General features: G+C 44.4%; 1 protein-coding gene across 5 annotated transcripts in view; it reads left to right on the forward strand.

The window, feature by feature from the left end:
- Nucleotides 1-23,806, forward strand: part of LOC126419833 (UDP-glycosyltransferase UGT5-like) — a 199,221-nt gene that overhangs the window by 7,899 nt on the left and 167,516 nt on the right. For 3 of the 5 annotated variants that reach the window (XM_050087067.1, XM_050087066.1, XM_050087065.1), the window contains exons 2-4: nucleotides 11,291-11,540; nucleotides 18,547-19,127; nucleotides 20,380-20,602. In XM_050087067.1, the coding sequence (XP_049943024.1) occupies nucleotides 11,291-11,540; nucleotides 18,547-19,127; nucleotides 20,380-20,602 (1,054 nt within the window). The remainder of the gene's footprint in view (nucleotides 1-11,290; nucleotides 11,541-18,546; nucleotides 19,128-20,379; nucleotides 20,603-23,806) is intronic. The other 2 variants (XM_050087068.1, XM_050087069.1) reach the window with 2 other exon arrangements.

A 23,806-nucleotide genomic window follows, 5' to 3' on the forward strand; every position in this document is an offset into this window, starting at 1 on the left:
ATAGACGAATGTTGAAAATTAGGTGGACTGATAAGGTAAGGAATGAGGAGGTTCTATGCAGAATCGGAGAGGAAAGGAATGGAAGACACTGATAAGGAGAAGGGACAGGATGATAGGACATCTGCTAAGACATGAGGGAATGACTTTCATGGTACTAGAGGGAGCTGTAGAGGGCAAAAACTGTAGAGGAAGACAGAGATTGGAATACGTCAAGCAAATAATTGAGGACGTAGGTTACAGGTGCTACTCTGAGATGAAGAGGTTAGCACAGGAAAGGAATTCGTGGCGGGCCATATCAAACCAGTCAGTAGACTGATGACCAAAAAAAAAGTAATAGTTTTATTCATCGATGGGTCACTTTTATAGGGATAAGAGGGTGTCGTGGTATTACAATTTAAGAAAAAAAAACATATTTCATATACACAACATTATAAATACTGAAGTGACAGAAGTCATGGGATATCTCCTAGCATCATGTCGGATATCCTTTTGTATGCCACGATGTAGCATCTCGACTTGACATGCTTTCAATAAGTCGTTGGAAGTCCCCTGCAGAAATATTGAGCCGTGTTGTCTCTACAGCCGCCCACAATTGCAAAAGTGTTACCGGTGCAATATTTTGTGCACGAAATGACTTCTGGATTTTGTACCACAAATGTTTGGTGCGCCAAATCATTCGCTCAAATTTTTCAGAATGTTCTTCAAACCTATCAGGAACAACTGAGGTCCAGTGACAACTCCATAGTTGTCGGCGACCATGAAATCCGCGAATGGCTTCGAAAGCTTTCCAAATGCCAAACATAACCATTTCCAGTCAATGATCGATTCAGTTGAACCAGAGGACCCAGTACACTTCATGTTAACATAGCCTACACCGTTATGTACGAGGTGCATTCAAGTTTTAAGACCTCCGATGTTTTTTCTCTGGACTGGAAAGAGATAGAAACATGCGGATTGTTTTAAAATGAGGCCACGTTCATTGTCAATACGTCCCAGAGATGGCAGCACCGTACGGCAGATGGAATTTTACCGCCAGCGGCGAGAATGAGAACTGTTTTAAATACTTAAAATGGCGACGTTTTCCTTACTTCAACAGCGTGCAATCATTCGTTTTCTGAATTTGCGTGGTGTGAAACCAATTGAAATTCATCGACAGTTGAAGGAGACATGTGGTGATGGAGTTATGGATGTCTCGAAAGTGCGTTCGTGGGTGTTACAGTTCAATGAAGGCAGAACATCGTGTGACAACAAACCGAAACAACCTCGGGCTCGCACAAGCCGGTCTGACGACACGATCGAGAAAGTGGAGAGAATTGTTTTGGGGGATCGCCGAATGACTGTTGAACAGATCGCCTCCAGAGTTGGCATTTCTGTGGGTTCTGTGCACACAATCCTGCATGACGACCTGAAAATGCGAAAAGTGTCATCCAGGTGGGTGCCACGAATGCTGACGGATGACCACACAGCTGCCCGTGTGGCATGTTGCCAAGCAATGTTGACGCGCAATGACAGCATGAATGAGGCTTTCTTTTCGTCGGTTGAGACAATGGATGAGACGTGGATGCCATTTTTCAATCCAGAAACGAAGCGCCAGTCAGCTCAATGGAAGCACACAGATTCACCGCGACCAAAAAAATTTCGAGGAACCGCCAGCGCTGAAAAAATGATGATGTCCATGTTCTCTGACAGCGAGGGCGTAATCCTTACCCATTGCGTTCCAAAGGGCACTACGGTAACAGGTGCAGCCTACGAAAATGTTTTGAAGAACAAATTCCTTCCTGCACTGCAACAAAAACGTCCGGGAAGGGCTGCGCGTGTGCTGTTTCACCAAGACAACGCACCCGCAAATCGAGCTAATGTTACACAACAGTTTCTTCGTTATAACGACTTTGAAGTGATTCCTCAAGCTCCCTACTCACCTGACCTGGCTCCTAGTGACTTTTGGCTTTTTCCAACAATGAAAGACACTCTCCGTGGTCACACATTCACCAGCCATGCTGCTATTGCCTCAGCGATTTTCCAGTGGTCAAAACAGACTCCTAAAGAAGCCTTCGCTGCTGCCATGGAATCATGGCGTCAGCGTTGTGAAAAATGTGTACGTCTGCAGGGCGATTACGTCGAGAAGTAACGCCAGTTTAATCGATTTCCGGTGAGTAGTTAATTAGAAAAAAAATTGGAGGCCTTAGAACTTGAATGCACCTCGTAATAACTATCAGTTTGCACAGTGGCATCTTGAGTCTGGGACCATGGCTTCGTAGGTTCTGCGCCGACCTCGAACCCTACCAGCAACTCTTACCGAAAGAAATCTGGATTTGCCTAACCAGGCCACGGTTTCCCAGTAGTCTTGGGTCCAACTGAGATGGTCACGACCCAGAAGAGGCGCCGCAGGCTAGGTCGTGCTGTTAACAAAGACACTCGCGTCGGTAGTCTGCTGTCATGGCCCCTAACAGATACGTTCGTCGTACGTCCCACACTGATTTCTGCGGTTATTTCTCGCAGTGTTGCTTGTCTGTTACCACTGACAACTTTACCCGATCAGCGGTGCTCTTCGTCGTTAAGTGAAGGCCGCCGACTACTTTTTTGTCCGTGGTAAGAGGTAAAGCTTGAATGTGACATTGATAGCACGCTCTTCTACATCTACATCTACATCCATACTCCGCAAGCCACCTGACGGTGTGTGGCGGAGGGTACCTTGAGTATGTCTATCGGTTCTCCCTTCTATTCCAGTCTCGTATTGTTCGTGGAAAGAAAGATTGTCGGTATGCCTCTGTGTGGGCTCTAGCCTCTCTTATTTTATCCTCATGGTCTCTTCGCGAGATATACGTAGGAGGGAGCAATATACTGCCTGACTCCTCTGTGAACGTATGCTCTCGAAACTTCAACAAAAGCCCGTACCGAGCTACTGAGCGTCTCTCCTGCAGAGTCTTCCACCGGAGTTTATCTATCATCTCCGTAACGCTTTCGCGATTACTAAATGATCCTGTAACGAAGCACGCTGCTCTCCGTCGGATCTTCTCTGTCTCTTCTATCAAACCTATCTGGTACGGATCCCACACCGGTGAGCAGTATTCAAGCAGTGGGCGAACAAGTGTACTGTAACCTGCTTCCTTTGTTTTCGGACTGGATTTCCTTAGGATTCTTCCAATGAATCCGTGTCCGGTATCTGCTTTACCGACGATTAATTTTATATGATCATTCCATTTTAAATCACTCCTAATGCCTACTCCCAGATAATTTATGGAATTAACTGCTTCCAGTGCTGACCTGCTATATTGTAGGTAACTGATAAAGGATCTTTCTTTCTACGCATTCGTAGCACATTACACTTGTCTACACTGAGATTCAATTGCCATTCCCTGCACCACGCGTCAATTCGTTGCAGATCCTCCTGCATTTCAGTACAATTTTCCACTGTTACAAGCTGTCGAATTACTTCAGCACTTAACACTGCGGATCCAGGAATATTGAATTCCCTAACGATTTCCGAGTTTAAATGTCCTACGAAAGCACCGCAGTCTGTTAATTCCTGTCGTGCGGCCACAATGACGTCGCAAACCTTTTCACGGAAATCACCAGAGTATAAACGACAGCTGCGCCAATATACTGTCCTATCGCTATTCCATGTCCTCTTATCACATCTGTGTACTTACAAGCCTAGTTTGGCAAGGATGAGGTACGTAGTCGGTCGTGAGCCTGTATCAGCAACCATTCCGAGCTTTTCCTGAAGCAATTTAGGAAAATAACGAAAATACAAATTAGAATGGGCAGTCTCCATCCCCCAAATGCAAGGCCAGTTTGTTAAAAAAAGTGCAAGCTAATATGGCTAATCACAAGTGTACAAGCTACTGCTTTGATTACATATTCTTCAAAAAAAGTTTCATTATTTGAATAGCCAGAACCACACTGATCGTTCTTGTCGCAACACCAATCACTACACACAGAACACACACTATACAAGCAGAATTGCTGACGACACGACCGTGGTGATTGTGTTTGGTTTCCGTTTTGTGTATCGCAGTTTCTCATTTGCTAGCCTGACATACTAATCCTGAAAGACATAAATCTACTGCATCGGATGGCTGACATTTCTATTTTTTTATTTTGTGTGCTACCACATTTCGGCTGTGTAGCCATTCTGAAGCAACTGTACGACTATCAGGGAAAAAACATAATGAGAATACAAAATAACAATTGGTTACAGTTAGCTGAATGAACTCAGGGTAAAAACAAAATAAAAAAGAGCTTTACAATATTTAAAATGTAAGCTAAATATGTTTCTGATTACATTCATTTAAATCTGAGGGCAGTCCGCGTTGTCCTGATGTAGAATAAAGTAAAATAAAAATAAACGCTACATAAGTACAGGTAAAAATTTTAACTAGATAGTCGTTGAAAGCGCCATGTTATAAAATGCTTCACGAAATTACTGGGTTCTAGAGCTGCAGCCATGATATTGGATTCAGCACAGACAGCAGCACACAGCCAAGCCGTTAACTAGTGTGGGGGACCAGCGGACTGTGTGCTGCGACATCCCGCAGCAAACAAGTCCGAGGTAGACCTATGTGTACAAGTGCGCTTCATGTGTGTCCACCACCTCATTGCTCAATCTAATGAACGCCCAATAAGTATGCAACAGCATGTATACTACCACGATAAGGCTCTCTAGTATCCTAAGAGCTCGAAACGTAGTGATCAGTATAGAGACTTGCACATCGTCATAGGCAGCTGAAATATCGAGGCAGAGGAGGTTGCACTAAATGAACTTGGGCCAGATGTCAGCTGTTACTGCCGCCTGGTGGCCACACGTTGAATATACGAGCCTCGCTGTCTCCTGGCTTCACGGAGGGCCTCTCCGGCGACAACGCTTGTTATTAGATGAGAGCTCTGACGTCATGGTGAGGAGGCGAAACGGCACTTGGCTGCCTCTTAAATGCGCCGACACGCGCTTTGGCGCTCACCTTTCATTCGGTTAGGTCCAGTACACACTTGGATAACTAAAATCAAGCAGAATGACATGTGTTATACATTCGGACTAATTAAATCATACTGAACATGAAAGGTAGCTCACTCGATTGGTAAAGAAGCAGATTTTAATATAGCATACTGCACGTTTCTATTATCCTTTACCAGATGAAGAGGCAATCATAGATGCTTCCTCATTGTGGCACATTGTTTCATGGCTTAAAGTTTAGCTGTATGAGTCAGATGCCAAATAAAATTCCTATAAAAGTTCTTTTTTTTTTGTGATCAGTCTACTGACTGGTTTGATGCGGCCCGCCACGAATTCCTTTCCTGTGCTAACCTCTTCATCTCAGAGTAACACTTGCAACCTACGTCCTCAATTATTTGCTTGACGTATTCCAATCTCTGTCTCCTTCTACAGTTTTTGCCCTCTACAGCTCCCTCTAGTACCATGGAAGTCATTCCCTCATGTCTTAGCAGATGTCCTATCATCCTGTCTCTTCTCCTTATCAGAGTTTTCCACATATTCCTTTCCTCTCCGATTCTGCATAGAACCTCCTCATTCCTTACCTTATCAGTCCAACTAATTTTCAACATTCGTCTATAGCACCACATCTCAAATGCTTCGATTCTCTTCTCTTCCGGTTTTCCCACAGTCCATGTTTCACTACCATACAACGCTGTACTCCAGACGTACAGCCTCAGAAATTTCGTCCTCAAATTAAGGCCGGTATTTGATATTAGTAGACTTCTCTTGGCCAGAAATGCCTTTTTTGCCATAGCGAGTCTGCTTTTGATGTCCTCCTTGCTCCATCCGTCATTGGTTATTTTACTGCCTGGGTAGCAGAATTCCTTAACTTCATTGACTTCGTGACCATCAATCCTGATGTTAAGTTTCTCGCTGTTCTCATTTCTACTACTTCTCATTACCTTCGTCTTTCTCCGATTTACTCTCAAACCATACTCTGTACTCATTAGACTGTTCATTCCGTTCAGCAGATCATTTAATTCTTCAACACTTTCACTCAGAATAGCAATGTCATCAGCGAATCGTATCATTGATATCCTTTCAACTTGTATTTTAATCCCACTCCTGAACCTTTCTTTTAATTCCATCATTGCTCCTTCGATGTACGGATTGAAGAGTAGGGGCGAAAGGCTACAGCCTTGTCTTACACCCTTCTTAATACGAGCACTTCGTTCTTGATCGTCCACTCTTATTGTTCCCTCTTGGTTGTTGTAGATATCGTATACGACCCGTCTCTCCGTATAGCTTACCCCTACTTTTTTCAGAAACTCGAAAAGCTTGCACCATTTTATATTGTCGAACGCTTTTTCCAGGTCGACAAATCCTATGAAAGTGTCCTGATTTTTCTTTAGTCTTGCTTCCATTATTAGCCGTAACGTCAGAATTGCCTCTCTGGTCCCTTTACTTTTCCTAAAGCCAAACTGATCGTCACCTAGCGCATTCTCAATTTTCTTTTTCATTCTTCTGTATATTATTCTTGTAAGCAGCTTCGATGCATGAGCTGTTAAGCTGATTGTGCGATAATTCTCGCACTTGTCAGCTCTTGCCGTCTTCGGAATTGTGTGGATGATGCTTTTCCAAAAGTCAGATGGTATGTCGCCAGACTCATATATTCTACACACCAACGTGAATAGTCGTTTTGTTGCCACTTCCCCCAATGATTTTAGAAATTCTGATGGAATGTTATCTATCCCTTCTGCCTTATTTGACCGTTAGTCCTCCAAAGCTCTTTTAAATTCTGATTCTAATACTGGATCCCTTATCTCTTCTAAATCGACTCCTGTTTCTTCTTCTATCACATCAGACAAATCTTCACCCTCATAGAGGCTTTCAATGTATTCTTTCCACCTATCTGCTCTCTCCTCTGCATTTAACAGTGGAATTCCCATTGCACTCTTAATGTTACCACCGTTACTTTTAATGTCACCAAAGGTTGTTTTGACTTTCCTGTATGCTGAGTCTGTCCTTCCGACAATCATATCTTTTTCGATGTCTTCACATTTTTCCTGCAACCATTTCTTCTTAGCTTCACTGCCCTTCCTATTTATTTCATTCCTCAACGACTTGTACTTCTGTATTCCTGATTTTCCCAGAACATGTTTATACTTCCTCCTTTCATCAATCAACTGAAGTATTTCTTCTGTTACCCATGGTTTCTTCGCAGCTACCTTTTTTGTACCTATGTTTTCCTTCCCAACTTCTGTGATGGCCCTTTTTAGAGATGTCCATTCCTCTTTAACTTTACTGCCTACCGCGCTATTCCTTATTACTGTATCTATAGCGTTAGAGAACTTCAACCGTATCTCGTCATTCCTTAGTACTTCCGTATCCCACTTCTTTGCGTATTGATTATTCCTGACTAATGTCCCTACTATATTGTGATCTGAGTCTATATCTGCTCTTGGGTACGCCTTACAATCCAGTATCTGATTTCGGAATTTCTGTCTGACCATGACGTTCTCATTTTTCCTTCCTACCATTCTTGTTTCGTTCGAATGACTGCGGAATGTGATATAAAATGTGATATAAGAAATAGAACACTCGGTGAAGAAAAATGAAGTCCATTGTCACTGTTTATTGCTGCAGAATTTATCTACAACTTTAGAGTTGAAACTCTCAAGTTAGATCATCACATTCTTCTCAATAAAGAGACATTAAGTCATTACTCTGATACAGAATTCGGAAGAGAGGTCTTGCTCCTCTTCAGAAATGAAAAATATCTTTCAGGTTCAGCAGTTGTCATCAGTATTGTCACAACTATTTTCAGAAGTCTCGTTATGTGAGAGAAACTGTCTTGCAGGTTTTTTCTCTAAATGAACTGGTACGGTGATACAGCCCCAGTAATATTCCTGAAGCCTGGTTTTTGGTACTGTACCGAGAGCTCTGTCTTTAACCTTTGTCTCTCCTAAGTGGTGTAAGCCTGGACTACAAGAATAAGTATATTCTCTGGGAAACATCTTGAGAATTCTTCAAACTTGAGGAATCCAACAGCTGTGTCGCCTCCAGATGATATAAGACTTGAAAACGATCATGGTATTGTCTATTAATGCGTCGCAGACTTTTTTTGCATCGGAATGTCGGCAAACACTTACCTTCTGGCACTTGCTCTGACAGGTGGCTGTTGATGCGATGTAGTGCTTCAAGGAATATAGCACCTTCAGCGCTGGCGTTGGTGACGCCACATCACAGCGTGCTGAGAGGAACACAGACAGCTGCAACCCATTTCTGAGTGGATGGTAGTGTGGCTGAAATCTTTTCAGCACTCAGCGCTGCGGTACCTAGTTCTGGCCAAGAGACCACTACAACAGACGTTTTCGTCTGATTTGTCTGTATACCACCACGCGTTCGAAAAGAAGTAGTGTAATTGTAACGTGCTTTCTGGCTCACATTCACAGAGAATTTTAGGCGATATTTGCAGTGTGCTGTACGACATTAGCACATGATCACCGGCTGCCACTGCATTGAAATAGTTAATATACCTTGACAGTATGAAGCTACAATATCCAGGAGCAAAAGCTAATAAACCTAAGCAAGATAATTTATTTATTTCTTCTTTATTCAGTGGGGTAGAGTAATGCAGTAACTTGTGGAAGATTAAATTTACGGGAATTAATTTATGTGAAAGTAATATCTGAGTTTCAATTAATTTGGAAATTAATTATTTAAGTACTGACTTCTTTTTTTTTCACTTGCATCTGTACTTTCTGTAATTTTTCTCCATTCGAGTTTGGAATGTTTATGCTGTGGATTGGTACAGGTATTAGTTTCTTTCCTGAAGGTAACCACAGAAGTTCGTTTCTCAAATCTCGTTCATAATCTTTCGGCTGAAAAGGAACTGAATACACGAATGCAGTTTCTACATTCAGTTTGTCCGCGTGTTTGCAAATGATGAACATTGTAAAACGACTACAAAACAAAAAAACTTGCCTTGCTATAAGTATGTCTTCTGCTGTTCATCGATACAATGAAGTGAGCTGATATGACCTTTTGTTACCTGAAAAGACGTACCTATTACATACAACGCAATTTTTATGTAATTTACGTATCTATAAAATAATTTTTATTACCGGTCGTGGACGCTGAATACCCAGACCCAAGTGCAAGAACAATTTGGAACACATGTAAAATGAGCGAGCGCAGTGAACGAGACGAACAACTGGATACTGAACTAACTAGGAGCAGTCGCCAGTGGAACTGAGACAGGTGGTCATGTGAAGAACGACGCGTGCGGCCGAGGGAGACCGAGACTGAGACGAGCACGCGACCGAGGCTGGAACGAGAACTGCCGAAGTGACCGCCGCGACTGAAGTGAACTAGTGAACAATGAACCGGTCTGTCCTCATTCTCGGGAACTATAAGTAGACTGCCACGTCCAAAGTGAACTAGTGAACTATGAACCAATTGTTCCTCGTTCTCGGGAACTATAAGTAGACCGCCGCGACCAAAGTGAACTAGTGAACTATGAGCCGATCATTCCTCGTTCCCGGGAACTATAAGTAGACTGCCGCGACTGAAATGAACTAGTGAACTACGAACCAATCGTTCCTCATTCCCGGGAAATATAAGTAGACCACTGCCACCAAAGTGAACTAGTGAACTATGAGCCGATCATTCCTCGTTCCCGGGAACTATAAGTAGACTGCCGCGACTGAAATGAACTAGTGAACTATGAACCAATCGTTCCTCATTCCCGGGAAATATAAGTAGACCACTGCCACCAAAGTGAACTAGTGAACTATGAACCGATCATTCCTCGTTCCCGGGAACTATAAGTAGACTGCCGCGACCAAAGTGAACTAGTGAACTATGAACCAAACATTCCTCGTTCTCGGGAACTATAAGTAGACTGCCGCGACCAAAGTGAAGTAGTGAACTATGAGCCGATTGTTCCTCGTTCCCGGGAACTATAAGTAGACTGCCGCGACCGAAATGAACTAGTGAACTATGAACCGATTGTTCCTCGTTCTCGGGAACTATCAGTAGACTGCCGCGACCAAAATGAACTAGTGAACTATGAGCCGATCATTCCTCGTTCCCGGGAACTATAAGTAGACCGCCGCGACCGAAATGAACTAGTGAACTATGAACCAATCGTTCCTCGTTCTCGGGAACTATAAGTAGACCGCCGCGACCGAAGTGAACTAGTGAACTATGAGCCGATCATTCCTCGTTCCCGGGAACTATAAGTAGACTGCTGCGACCGAAATGAACTAGTGAACTATGAACCAATCATTCCTCATTCCCGGGAAATATAAGTAGACCACTCCCACCAAAGTGAACTAGTGAACTATGAACCGATCATTCCTCGTTCCCGGGAACTATAAGTAGACTGCCGCGACCAAAGTGAACTAGTGAACTATGAACCGATCATTCCTCGTTCCCGGGAACTATAAGTAGACTGCCGCGACCGAAATGAACTAGTGAACTATGAACCAATTGTTCCTCGTTCTCGGGAACTATAAGTAGACAGCCGCGACCGAAATGAACTAGTGAACTATGAACCGATCATTCCTCGTTCCCGGGAACTATAAGTAGACCAACGCGACCGAAATGAACTAGTGAACTATGAACAGATCGTTCCTCGTTCCCGGGAACTATAAGAAGACCGCCGCCACCGAAGTGAACTATGATCCGATCGTTCCTCGTTCCCAGGAACTATAAGTAGACCGCCACGACTGAAGTGAACTAGTGAACTATGAACCGATCGTTCCACGTTCCTGGGAACTATAAGTAGACTGCCGCAACGAAAGTGAACTAGCGAACTGTGAACTGATTGTTCCTCGTTCCCGGGAACTGTAAGTAGACCACCGAGACCGAAGTGAACTAGTGAACTATGAACCGATCGTCTCGTTCCCGGGGACTATAAGTAGACCGCCGTGACCGAAGTGAACTAGTGAACTATGAACCAATCGTTCCTCATTCCCGGGAACTATATGTAGACTGCCGTGACCTAAGTGAACTATGAACCGATCGTTCCTTGGAATTCGTTCCTCAGTCCTGTCGTTCATCTTGGTGAACCGTTCCTTTGCACCCATTCGTACGCGAACTACCCATCCCTAGTCCTTACATGCAGGTGGATAGAAGAAGAAAGAAGATATTCAGGAAGCTATACAGACTCGGTAATTTTTGTAACTGAATAACAAAAATACATAAACGTTATTAAATGTATGACACAAATGGATCTTTGGCTGAGCACATCAAATTAATTAGCTACGTATTTTCCGAGTTCCGCTTCATGGGGGCTATTTGGTTTGGCAGTTGCGTTTACTGTACGTTCGGTCCTGTCCACTGGGGTTGCAGGTGGGGGCGCGCCTGCTGCTGACGCTGTATGTGGTGCCGGGGTTGCTGGTGCCAGCCCTGGAGGCGGCCGAGGTGCTGGGCCTCTTCCAGTCGCCGGGCCGCAGCCAGTGGGTGCTGGCCGAGACGTACCTGAGGGCGCTGGAGAGGCGCGGCCACCGAATCACCGCCGTCACCACCTTCCCCTCCAGCCAGGGCAGCACCGGGGGCAACTGGACCGAGATCCTCATACCGAACCCCATCAACGAACACGGTATGAGTCTTACACGTTGTCCGAATCTTCTTTGTTTTCCAGCCTGTAGGAGGCACCTGTTACCAGAGGAAACAATTTCTTGCCTGGCACGCTATCTACGTCTCTGTGGAAGTTGTAACCTCCCCCTCACTTATCGGCCGTAATGACAGTGAAAAATTAAACCGCGTGTACCTAATGCAAATTTGGGAAAAGCAATCGTCACCGAAGTTAATCCGTCGATAATAGGGAGGAAAGGGTTACATCTAAATGAAAGGAAAAATGCAGATGAATTTGGTGGAAATTAATTTTGAAAAAGGGGAAAATTAATAAAGAAAATAAATGTGCGGTCGTTACGTTAACAATTAACTAGCGTTTATTAGATATTTGAGATTTGGGGGAAATTACGGTCGCCAGTCCTATGGAGAGCTACTATAATAACTGAAAAAGAAAGGTTAATGCACATATAATTAGCACTAAAAGCGTGGCGACTGAAGATTGACAAGTGTTGTGTGAAAACTGAATGTTTGTCAGAAGTAATAAATTTCGCTACACTCTGACTTAATTTCGCAAAAGAATTAATAAAACCGGAAAATTGAAAGTTAATTTAGTGAATGAAATTAATAGTGAACTTTGCTTCTGAAGCACTACGAAATTAAATAAAATAAGGTTAGTCTTGGGCTACCTCAACAATCATTTCAAAAGCTACTTGGATCGACGCAATTTAGAAATAAGAGATATAACTTTGAACTTGAATTAAATGATTCTGAACAATTAACAATAGTAAAATTTAGTACGTACCAAGCTGGGCTGCAGTCACAGGCAAGCTAAAATATGGTAACAAAACTCGCCCTCGTAATTTGTGCTTGTGTAATCTAAATATTGTAGCCAGCTATGAATGCTTTAACTGAACTTTGAAATTAAAGCAGTGAAATGGAATGATATTACTTTAATGCTGGCATTTGAATTTCAACGACACTCGGGTTCTTTCCGGGAAAGGAAGGTAATGCAATTGGGACAATGTGCAACAAAGGTTCATGCTACGTTGCTGTAATTTTGTGAGACAAATTGAACAATTTGAAAAGCTGAGGCCTGCCATACATTTCTAAAACTTTACTTGCTTCCAGTCTTCCTTGTTGGTTGATTGAAGGTTTGAAGTCGTCGTTCGAGGAGGCGGCGACAGTCACTCATTGTCGGCCGCCGCTGTTGCAGAAGCTGGATGCTGGCGCGCCATCTTCTCGACACGGTCACCAGGCGAAACGGCCTCTTGATGTGCGCCAGCTAATGCTTCCCGTCTGCGATACCGTGTCAGAAACTATCATAGCAAGTCGAGTGCAATTACATGCTGCCAAACTCCGAAAGCGTGGCAACTCGCGGGAGCGTCACACAACACACCTGCTCCACCGCCCTACTCCCGCCAGACTCTGCTCTGCCCGCGATCCACGCGGCAGAGCTAACACTACCAAAGGTCCTAAACACTTTGGTTGTCCACACGACCTATCGAGGTAATCGTTCGACAGCATAGTTTTCCCTAGGCAAGACCCAGCGTAAAAATATAAATAATATTTTCAATACAAACCAATTATACATCGTCATAAATGCATATATATATATATATATATATATATATATATATATATATATATATAAAAAACAATTACAATATGTAAAGACACAGAAATATCATATCTTCAGGTAACAAAATAAGGAAAAACTTTATAGTACAATAGATGGAAATAGGAGGATATGCATGTCCGGCGTTACAAAGTCACACTGCTTTTTTCACAAGCTCGTCATTTTCCTTTGGTATTTTAATACCAAAGCCTCGGAAGTAAGTGCCTTTAGCTGTCAAAGTAATCCTGGCTTGCAATGTCGTTAGTAACTCGTTTGCGTCCCAATGAAACTGGTAGTACAGATGACTTAACTTGTGGTGAAGTGAAATGTGCGCTTGGCTAGGTCCTCGTGTCAGGTAGACTGGTCGCTGGACGCAAGTCTTTCAGTTGAAGCCGCTTCGGAGACTTGCGTGTCGATCAGAATGAAATGATGGTGAAGACAACGCAATGGCCAGAACGCGAGTGGACACAATCTGCAACCTAGCTGGGAATCGAACCTGGGCCCCTTGCCTTGCACGTCATTCTGCCACGCTAAACATTCAGCTACCGATGCGGACAGTTGTGGCATAAGTAAGCGAACAAACTTGTGGACCAACACAAAACCAGTCAGATGAACCCACAGCTTTGTAAAGACTGTAAGAACTACCCGCTGTGCCATCGATTCAGAGAGCCTTCTAATGTGTTTCTGATACAATGTCAGTATTGCAAGTCCTCATCCAGGTCCATATGACATCGTCCCTAACTAGAGAGAGTACTGAATAAGCCTGAACTCCGTTTATATATGACGGAAGTATATCTATAGCGACTCTGGAATATCTTATGTAACTGTAGTCTTTCCCGGCGTTAACTGTTGATGAAGACCTCTCGGGTTTCCAGCCGGGTGGTAGCGTTGATGCCTCGCGATGTTTCGGGAAGTGTCATACTACCCATCTTCTGGCGAAGTGTCGAGATTCGCGGAGAGCGGGCTATTTATATGCGCGGTCACCCCCCTCCACTGGACCTCGGAAGACTGCGGTGGACCGGCGGCGTGCGCGCGGTGGTGGGGATAGCGGTCGCCCCCGGCGGCCGCGTTCGGTTCTCGGTGTAAGCATTCTGTCTGCGTCCGAGGCGGAGGACGTTGACGGGCGCGCTCCCGACGGATTGCCGCCATCGCAGGGATCCGTGCTGCGCTGAGTTGGTATCCCTCATCTCTGTCGACCAGATTGTCGTGAATCCTTATTTCTATGGATTCTTTAATAAAGCTTTCCCAGAAGCCAGATGCTTGGCACAGTACCTTCGTGTTTTCGAAGTTGAAGGTGTGTTCTTCATTTATGCTGTGTTCTGCTATGGCTGATTTTTCTGTGTGACCCAGTCGCACACATCTGATATGTTCTTCGCAGCCTTTAAATATGCAGCGCTGTGTTTGCCCAGTGTACTGTTTACCGCATTCGCATGGTATGCTGTATACTCCTGCTGTGTTAAGGTTCAGCGCGTCTTTTGCAGAACCTAAGAGCTCCCTCGTCTTCGGTGGTGGTCGGAGAACGGTTTTGATGTTATACTTGCCCCGAAGTCGTGCAATTTTGGCCGAGAGCGGACCCACGTACGGGAGGAACGCGAGTCGTTTTTCTTCTTCTTCATCATTCGTCCATTTCCATTGTAAATTTGATATTCGGATGCTGTTGAGGCGTTACAGAAAGGCATCTAGCGCCTGTTTGCCACGTCCCCACACGACAAAAGTGTCGTCGACATAGCGGAAGAAGTGCTTTGGCTTCTGTCTGGCAGTTTGAAGGGCCACCTCGATCTGCTCGAAGAATTCCATGTTGCACTGAAAGTAGGTGGTTGTTAGTGCGTGTTCGAAGAGGCTGACTGTTTGTGGTTCAAAGTGCTGGGCTCAAAGTGGCAAGGAGTCTTGAAGGGGCACTTCCGTGAAAAGCGACGTCACGTCGCAGCTCACGAGTGGGTCCTCCCTTTGTAGTCTCATGTCTCTGAGTATTTTCACGAATTCGCAAGATATCAACGCTACCACGCGGCTGGAGACGCGAGAAACCTTCATCAATCTGGAATACCTGATTTACACGGATCAGCCGCAACATTAGGACCACCTAGCTAATAGCCAGTACGTCCACCTTTGCCTGGGATAACAGCGGCGACACATCGTGGCATAAAAGTAGTGAGGGCTTGGTAGGTCGCTGAAGGGAGCTGACCCCACATCTGCACACACAAGTCGTCTGATTCCCGTAAATTCCTGGGAGCTCTGACGCCACATTCGATCAAGTGACAACTGTCTTTAATCGGGTTCATATCTGGCGTGTTGGGGTGTGGGGGGATGGGGGGGGGGCACCATATCAATTGGGACTCGCCAATGTGTTCCTCGAACCACTCCATCACACTCCTGGCCTTGTGACACGGCGCGTTATCTTGTTGGAAAATGCCGCTGCCGTCGGGAAACATAATCGCCATGAAGGTGTGTGCGTGGTCTGCAACCGGTGTACGACACTTCTTGGCTGCCATGCACGAGCTCCGCTGGACCCGTGGGTGTGCATGTAAATGTTCGCGAGAGCATAATGGAGCCAGGAGCGCTGCTGTCGCTTCACGTGACAAGGTTGAGCGTTGGAAATGGAAATGTCGTGTGGCTAGGGCCTCCCGTCGGGTAGGCCCTTCGCCTGGTGCAGGTCTTTCGAGTTGACGCCACTTCGGCGATTTGCGTGTCGATGGGGATGAAATGATGATGATAAGGACAACACAACACCCAGTCCCTGAGCGGAGAAAATCTGCGACCCAGCCGGGAATCGAACCCGGGCCGTTTGGTATCACATTCCGTCGCGCTGACCATTCAGCTACCAGGGACGGACGGTCGAGCGTTACGAGGCGAACAAAACGGCAACCCATGAAGCAGCTCCACACCACCTCTTCTCCGCAGAAAAAGTTGGGTCCTGATCCTTAGCCGGTAAAATCATGGCCACGGTCTTTTGGGGCTGCGAAAGGGTTAATCTGTTTGATATCCTCCATCATGGTGCAACGATCAACTCTGAGGTGTACTGTGGATCCCTCAGAAAATTGCAGAAATATCTTCAGCGTGTTAAAGTGCAAGACCTCACACAAGTCTGTACACACCAAAGGAGCTGACAGCACTTCACTGGACTGTTGTTCCTCGCACACGTCACTGTCCATATCTCGCACCTTCCGACTCCCATCTGTGTGGTCCAATGAAGGATGCACTCTGCGGGAAACAATACGAGGATGATGGGGAGGCAGCAGGATGTTGGCTCTGACGTCGCCCAGTACAGTGGTACCGTGCGTGTATAGAGCCCCCCCCCCCCCCTCAGGAAGGGGGCGTAAAGCCGTCGCTTTGAGTGGAGATTGTAGCGGTTTTTTAGCCTAAAGGTTGGAAGGTTGGGGTATTGGACTCCTGAGCAATATCAACCTCCTTTCCAAAAAAAATCTCTTGAATTGCCTTTTGAACGCTTCTCGTAAGGTCAGATAATAAACAAAATTAGTCAATATATTGCACGGCCGTGGACATAATGAAGTATCAATTTGGTAGCTTTCATTCAAGGTGTAACACTTTCCTCATTGTATCTGCCATATAACTGAAAATGAAATCTGTATATTGAGTGTTTAAGAAACAATGGCCGAGCGGTTCTTGGCGCTACAGTCTGGAACCGCGCGACCGCTACGGTCGCAGGTTCGAATCCTGCCTCGGGCATGGATGTGTGTGGTGTCCTTAAGTTAGTTAGGTTTAAGTAGTTCTCAGTTCTAGGTGACTGATGACCTCAGAAGTTAAGTCCCATAGTGCTCCCAGCCATTTGAGCCATTATGGAAGTAACTGCTGTTCTCGTATCGATTTAAACAGTCTACTGGCAGATTAGTGGCATAATACACTACTGGCCATTAAAATTGCTACACCAAGAAGAAATGCAGATGCTAAACGGGTATTCATTGGACAAATATATTATACTAGAACTGACATGTGATTACATTTTCACACAATTTGGATGCATACATCCTGAGAAGTCAGTAACCAGAAAACCACCTCAGCCCCTAATAACGGCCTTGATACGCCTGTACTTTGAGTCAAACAGAGCTTGGATGGCGTGTACAGGTACAGCTGCCCATGCAGCTTCAACACAATACCACAGTTCATCAAGATTAGTGACTGGCGTATTGTGACGAGCCAGTTGCTCGGCCACCGTTGACCAGACGATTTCAATTGGTGAGAGCTCTGGAGAATGTGCTGGCCAGGGCAGCAGTCGAACATTTTCTGTATCCAGAAAGACCCACACAGGACCTGCAACATGCGGTCGTGCATTAGCCTGCCGAAATGTAGGGTTTCGCAGGGATCAAATGAAGGCTAGAGCCACGGGTCGTAACACATCTGAAATGTAACGTCCACTGTTTGAAGTGCTGTCAATGCGAACAAGAGGTGACTGAAAAGTGTAATCGATGGCACCCTATACCATCACGCCGGCTGATACACCAGTATGGCGATGACGAATACTCGCTTCCAATGTGCGTTCACCGCGATGTCGCCAAACATGGATGCGACCATCATGATGCTGCAAACAGAACCTGGATTCATCCGAAAAAATGACGTTTTGCCATTCGTGCACCCAGGTTCGTCGTCGAGTACTCCATCGCAGGCGCTCCTGTCTGTGATGCAGCGTCAAGGGTAACCGCAACCATGGTCTCCGAGCTGATGGTCCATGCTGCTGCAAACGTCGTCGAACTGTTCGTGCAGATGTTTGTTGTCTTGCAAACGTCCCCATCTGTTGACTCAGGAATCGAGATGTGTCTGCACGATCCTTTACAGCCATGGGGGTAAGATGCCTGTCATCTCGACTGCTAGTGATACGAGGCCTTTGGGATGCAGCACGGCGTTCCATATTAAACTCCTGAACCCACCGATTCCATATTCCGCTAACAGTCATCGGATCTCGACCAACGCGAGCAGCAATGTCGCGACACGATAAAGCGCAATCGCGATAGGCTACAACCCGACCTTTATCAAAGTCGCAAACATGATGGTACGCATTTCTCCTCCTTAGACGAGGTATCACAACAACTTTTCACCAGGCAACGTCGATCAACTGCTGTCTGTGTCTGAGAAATCGGTTGGAAACTTTCCTCATGTCAGCACGTTGTAGGTGTCGCCACCGGCGCCAACCTTGTGTGAATGCTCTGAAAATCTAATCATTTGCATATCACAGCATCTTCTTCCTTCGGGTCAAGTTTCGCGTCTGTAGCACGTCATCTTCGTGGTGTAGCAATTTTAATGGCCAGTAGTGTATCAAAGTGAACTTGCAGGGAGTATGAGTAAAGCCCACTACTTGTAAGGAATTAGAGTTTTAACAACGGAGCAGTTGGTCGTTTTTCAGACTAGACATCTCGCCTGGTTGCACAAGCGACGCACTTCAGCTCATGTGTCTTTTTGTTTTCAGGCGATCTCAACGCATTCGAAGAGGTGGGGACGGGAGTCTTGGACGTGATGAAACAGTTCTTAGAGTTTTCTGAAAAAACCTGTCACGGATTTCTGAAAGACAAGAATGTACAGAAGTTGCACAAGTCGGGCAAAAAATTTGACGTCATTGTGTTGGAGAATCTCTTCACAGAATGCGTACACGGATACGCTCATGGTCTGAAAGCACCTGTGATCGTTCTGTCTACCTTCGGGGGAACGGACTGGATGGCCGACATGGTGGGAAATCCGACCCCGTATTCTTACGTGGCGAATCCATTCCTCGAGTTAGGCACGCACATGGGTTTTCTCGAGAGACTTCAGAATACACTTGTTGGGGTAGGAGGAAAAATCGTCCGACAGTTTCTGTATCTGCCGAGGCTGGATTCAATTTTACAGACGTATCTGAAGGATCCGTCACTACCTTCACTGTCCGAAATCGAGAGACAGACGTCGCTTCTCCTGGTTAATTATCACTTCACCCACGGATGTCCTCGGCCACTTGTACCGAGCATGGTGGAAGTTGGTGGACTGCATGTCAGGCAACCAAAGAAGCTGCCCCAGGTAAGCCCTGATGACAGTAACTTAACGGATCTGGATATGTCGTTTCATGAATTTTTGTAATTTTAGCCATTGTATACATTCTGTGTTGATTAGCTTTCTCTTACAATACTTCAGTAAAATGTGTGCCCTCTGTCACTCCTTCTGGCTTAAATCCTTCTTACTGAAATACCTCCAAATCCATACGCATTTACTTGCTTCACACACGGAACAGTTCTACGTAGATCATTTGGTTGCACTTACGGGATGCCTTTTTAATTATTAAAAATCTGTATGATTATTTAAGACTGGTGCGGATAGTAGAAAGAAATCTCCAAACAGTAAAATTTTTGCTAAAGTATACATTGGTTAACATGAGGAAACTTTACCCTTTTAGCTACTATATTTTTTAACAGAGTCCTTTGCTCGTTTTCGGCAACGGTTTGTGTGCCTAATTCGTTTTCTTCTGTATCTTAATAGAGAGTACGGAATTCTTTTTTAAAGATTTCTTGAAGCCTTCAGTTGCCATTCTCTTTATTTCCTGCACGATTGTACAATTTCGGCTTTAGGCCATTTTCAAGTATTTTATGGATGATTTTTTAGTAGCAGATTATATCATATACGTTGTTGTTCCGATGACATTATGTTAAGCTCATAGAATAAATCCGATTGACCGCACCCCTTTGGAGTGCAGAACGGCCGCAACTTTTGTCTCCCTTTTAAACCCAATTAACAAAGTTTGAATATGATCCGAAGCGGCAAATGGTACTGATGCTTTTCCAACCCTCCTGTTTTCCGCATTTCTGTGGCCTGATGGTGTGGAAGTGCAACATTAACAAATGCGTTCCTAATCCAAACTGTTGGGTCATTTATACTTATTTAGCACGAAATGTAGCCAAAACCAACGCCAGAACTATTTATCAAACTCCATTACGTGATAATCAATTAAGACCTTGCTTATTAAATACGCATTCTGGCGTTCCATGTGTTTGTTAGTTTATCAGCACATCAAAATACAATTCAACTTCATGGGTGCAAAAGATGAGGCTGGCGCATCGCCCACTGAAACACACTAAATCACAATTTCGCACCATATTTCCTAAAAATAATCCCTTGTTCTCTACAGATGTGACGGACATGTATATCACATGTAACGCGGCACCACGGGTATGAGTGCAGTTAATATTAATTCGTCCAACAAGTAAACGTGTACCTATCCATTAGTTGTGAAACATATATAGATATCCTGTTGAAATAGCTTTTCCTTCTTGTGCAGGACATACAGAAGTTTTTGGACGAGGCCACAGATGGGGCGATATTCTTCAGTATGGGCTCCAACGTGCAAAGTGCCCACTGGCCAGAGGAGAAGCGGTCCGCCTTCCTGAAGGTGTTTTCGCGGCTGAAGCAGCGAGTCCTGTGGAAATGGGAGAAAGACTCCATGCCCGGTCAACCGCCGAATGTCAAGACGGGCAAGTGGCTGCCGCAGTCCGACATACTGGGTGAGTGCCGTGTCTGCGTCACACCAACTCTTAAAACAAAAAGGCGACACAAGAAACAAGCGGCGGTCGACGTGTCAGCTTCTGTAAGTGTGTTTCTTATTTATACGTCTACAAAAATTCTGAAAACATCGATAAGAAAAAGGGGCAGCATGATGTAACATCCATGGTATTTGAGGGAACTGCGGGGGGTAAAAACTGTGGGGGAAGTCGGAGAACTGAATGTACCCAATAAATTGTTGAGGACGCAGGGAGCAAGTAGTACTCCAGCAATGAAGAGTTTGGCACGCGTGAGGAATTCGTGGAGGACCGCATCAAACCAGTCACGAAATTGACGAATAAAAAAAAAGAAGCACTAAATTCTGTTCCTTTTTCTGAGGCCGCAGTATCACGCGCCATGGCAGTGGATAGCACGAAAAGGGGAAAACGGTCGTTATGGGAGAAGAAAATGGACGAGGAGGTTGGAATTGGAACTGGAAGGGGGGGGGGGGGGGAAGATTGACATTTCTTCAAAAATAATTTTTGTTTCGATATAAACTGGGTGTGGACTAGGTTTATTGTAGATTTCCACCAGACTGTGTGCTACTGAAATTAATGGAACAAGACTCTATCACGAAGAAAACAATTATTTCTTCCCAAAAGGTACCTGGTATCCAAACTGTTCACAGTTGCCATAATGCAACAGAAAGAGAGCATATACGAATGTCCGAAAGAGCAGATACCACCGGTGGCCGTGCAGCTCTCCAGAATGAAATGATAATTAAATCAAGACCCTTTCGGAAGCTTAGCACGTTTTCAGCTGTCCCCTTTGATGTATATCAACGCCTGTCGGCAGCTTAGGGTCTTGATTTAATTGTCATCTCATTCTAGAAAGCAATTACAAGATGCAGTGGAGTTAGTTCTTCCACTGCTACATGCATTTTTCATTCAGGGAATGGCGAATGAGAGAATACAGACCATTGCCCACAGTAGAGGCGAAGGCATTAGCATAAGCGACTCAGTTTGTAACCTCCCCCTCACTTATCGTCCTTAATGACAGTGAAAAATTAAACCGTGTGTACCTAATGGAAATTTGGAAAAAGCAATCGTCACCGAAGTTAATCTGTCGGTAAAGAGGGAGCAAAGGGTTACATCTCTATGAAAGGAAAAATGCCAATGAAACTGGTGGAAATTAATTTTGAAAAGGGGTAAAGTTAGTAAATGTGCGGCCGTTACGTTAACAATTAACTTGCGGTAATTAGATATTTGAGATTTGGGGGAAATTACGGTCGCCAGTCCTATGGACAATTACTATAGTAACTGAAAAAGAAAGGTTATTACACATATAATTAGCACTAGAAGCGTGGCAACTGAAGGTTGACACGTGTAGTGTGAAAACTGAAAGTTTGTCAGAAGTAATAAATTTCGCTACACTCTGACTTAATTCAGCAAAAAGTATTAACAAATCCGGAAAATCGAAAGTTAATTTAGTGAATGAAGTTAATAGTGAGCTTTCTTTCTGAAGTACATCGAAATTCAGTAAAATACGGTTAGTCTTGGACTACCTCAACAATCATTTCAAAAGCAACTTGAATCTACGCAATTTAGAAATAAGAGATTTAACTTTGAACTTGAATTAAATGATCCTGAACAATTAACAATAGTAAAATTTAGTACGTACCAAGCTGAGCTGCAGTCACAGGTAAGCTAAAATACGGTAACAAAACTCGCACTCTTAATTTGTGCTTCTGTAATCTAAATATTGTAGCCAGCTATGAATACTTTAACTGAATTTTGAAATTAAAGCAGCGAAATGGAATGAGACTACTTTAATGCTGGCGTCTGAATTTCAACGACACTCGGGTTCATTTCGGAAAAGGAAGGGACCCTGCTTGGTAATGCAATTGGGACAATGAGCAACAAAGGTTCATGCTAAGTTGCTGTAATTTTGCGAGGCAAATGGAACAGTTTGAAAGGCTGAGGTCTGCCATACAGTTCTGAAACTTTACGTGCTTTTAGTCTTCCTTGTTGGTTGATTGAAGGTTTGAAGTCGTCGATCGAGGAGGTGGCGACAGTCACTCATTGTCGGCCGTCGCTGTTGCAGAAGCTGGATGCTTGCGCGCCTTCTTCTCGACACGGTCACCAGGCGAAACGGGCTCTTGATGTGTGCCAGCTAATGCTTCCCGTCCGCGACACCGTGCTAGAAACTATTATAGCCAGTCGAGCGCAATTACATGCTGCCAAACCCCGAAAGAGCGGCAACTCGCGGGAGCGTCACACAACACACCCTCTCAACCGCACTGCTCCAGCCAGACTCCCTCTCTGCCCGCGCTCCACGCGACAGAGTTAACACTACCAAAGATCCTAAACACTTTCGTTCTCCACACGACCTATCGATGTATTCGTTCGATAGCATAGTTTTCCCTAGGCCAGACCCAGCGTATAAATACAAATAATATTCACAAAACAAACTAACATACATGCATATATATATATATATATATATATATATATATATATATATATATATATATATATATATAAACAGTAAAACAATTACAACATACAAAGACACAGAAACGTCATATATTCAGGTAACAAAATATGGAAAAAATATTATAGTACAATAGATGGAAATAGGAGGATATGCATTTCCGGCGTTACAAGTTGCGATAGAACAACGAAACGGCGCGTCTCCGGGTGGCGGACAGGAGAATACTCGGTAGATAAACCGGCTAGGCGGAAAATGAAATACCACCGGCGGCCAAAATGACAACCAGAATCCATGCTGCGTCTAACTGGGAGCAAGCGGCGGTATGGTCGGCGTCTGTTCACCATGAGGTGCGACTGTGAACACGCTCCAGGAACTCACAATCCCTGGTTCTACACAACTAGCAATTAAGAAAATAATTTCTTCAAACAGATATCAGAAGAATTGTAAAGGATACAGATCGCATGTGTGGATATGTGTTACACAAAATTGTGAAGTCTTTCATATTAGGTACTACATACAACCATTCATTAGTATATTAACAGAATCTTCCGTCGGTTCTTGGTAGAACAACATTATAATAAATGAAAAGCATCAGTTTTGTAGAACAAAAGCAAACTGGTGCTTTTCATTTATCATTCATTAGTACTTAACTGTCTCCATAGACTTCTGTTTGACGAAATTATTTTCTTAATACGATTACCAGGTATATGAGTGTTTTGTAATAACCTCATTTC

The sequence above is a fragment of the Schistocerca serialis genome, chromosome 9, assembly GCF_023864345.2.
Source record: "Schistocerca serialis cubense isolate TAMUIC-IGC-003099 chromosome 9, iqSchSeri2.2, whole genome shotgun sequence".
NCBI lineage: Eukaryota > Metazoa > Arthropoda > Insecta > Orthoptera > Acrididae > Schistocerca > Schistocerca serialis.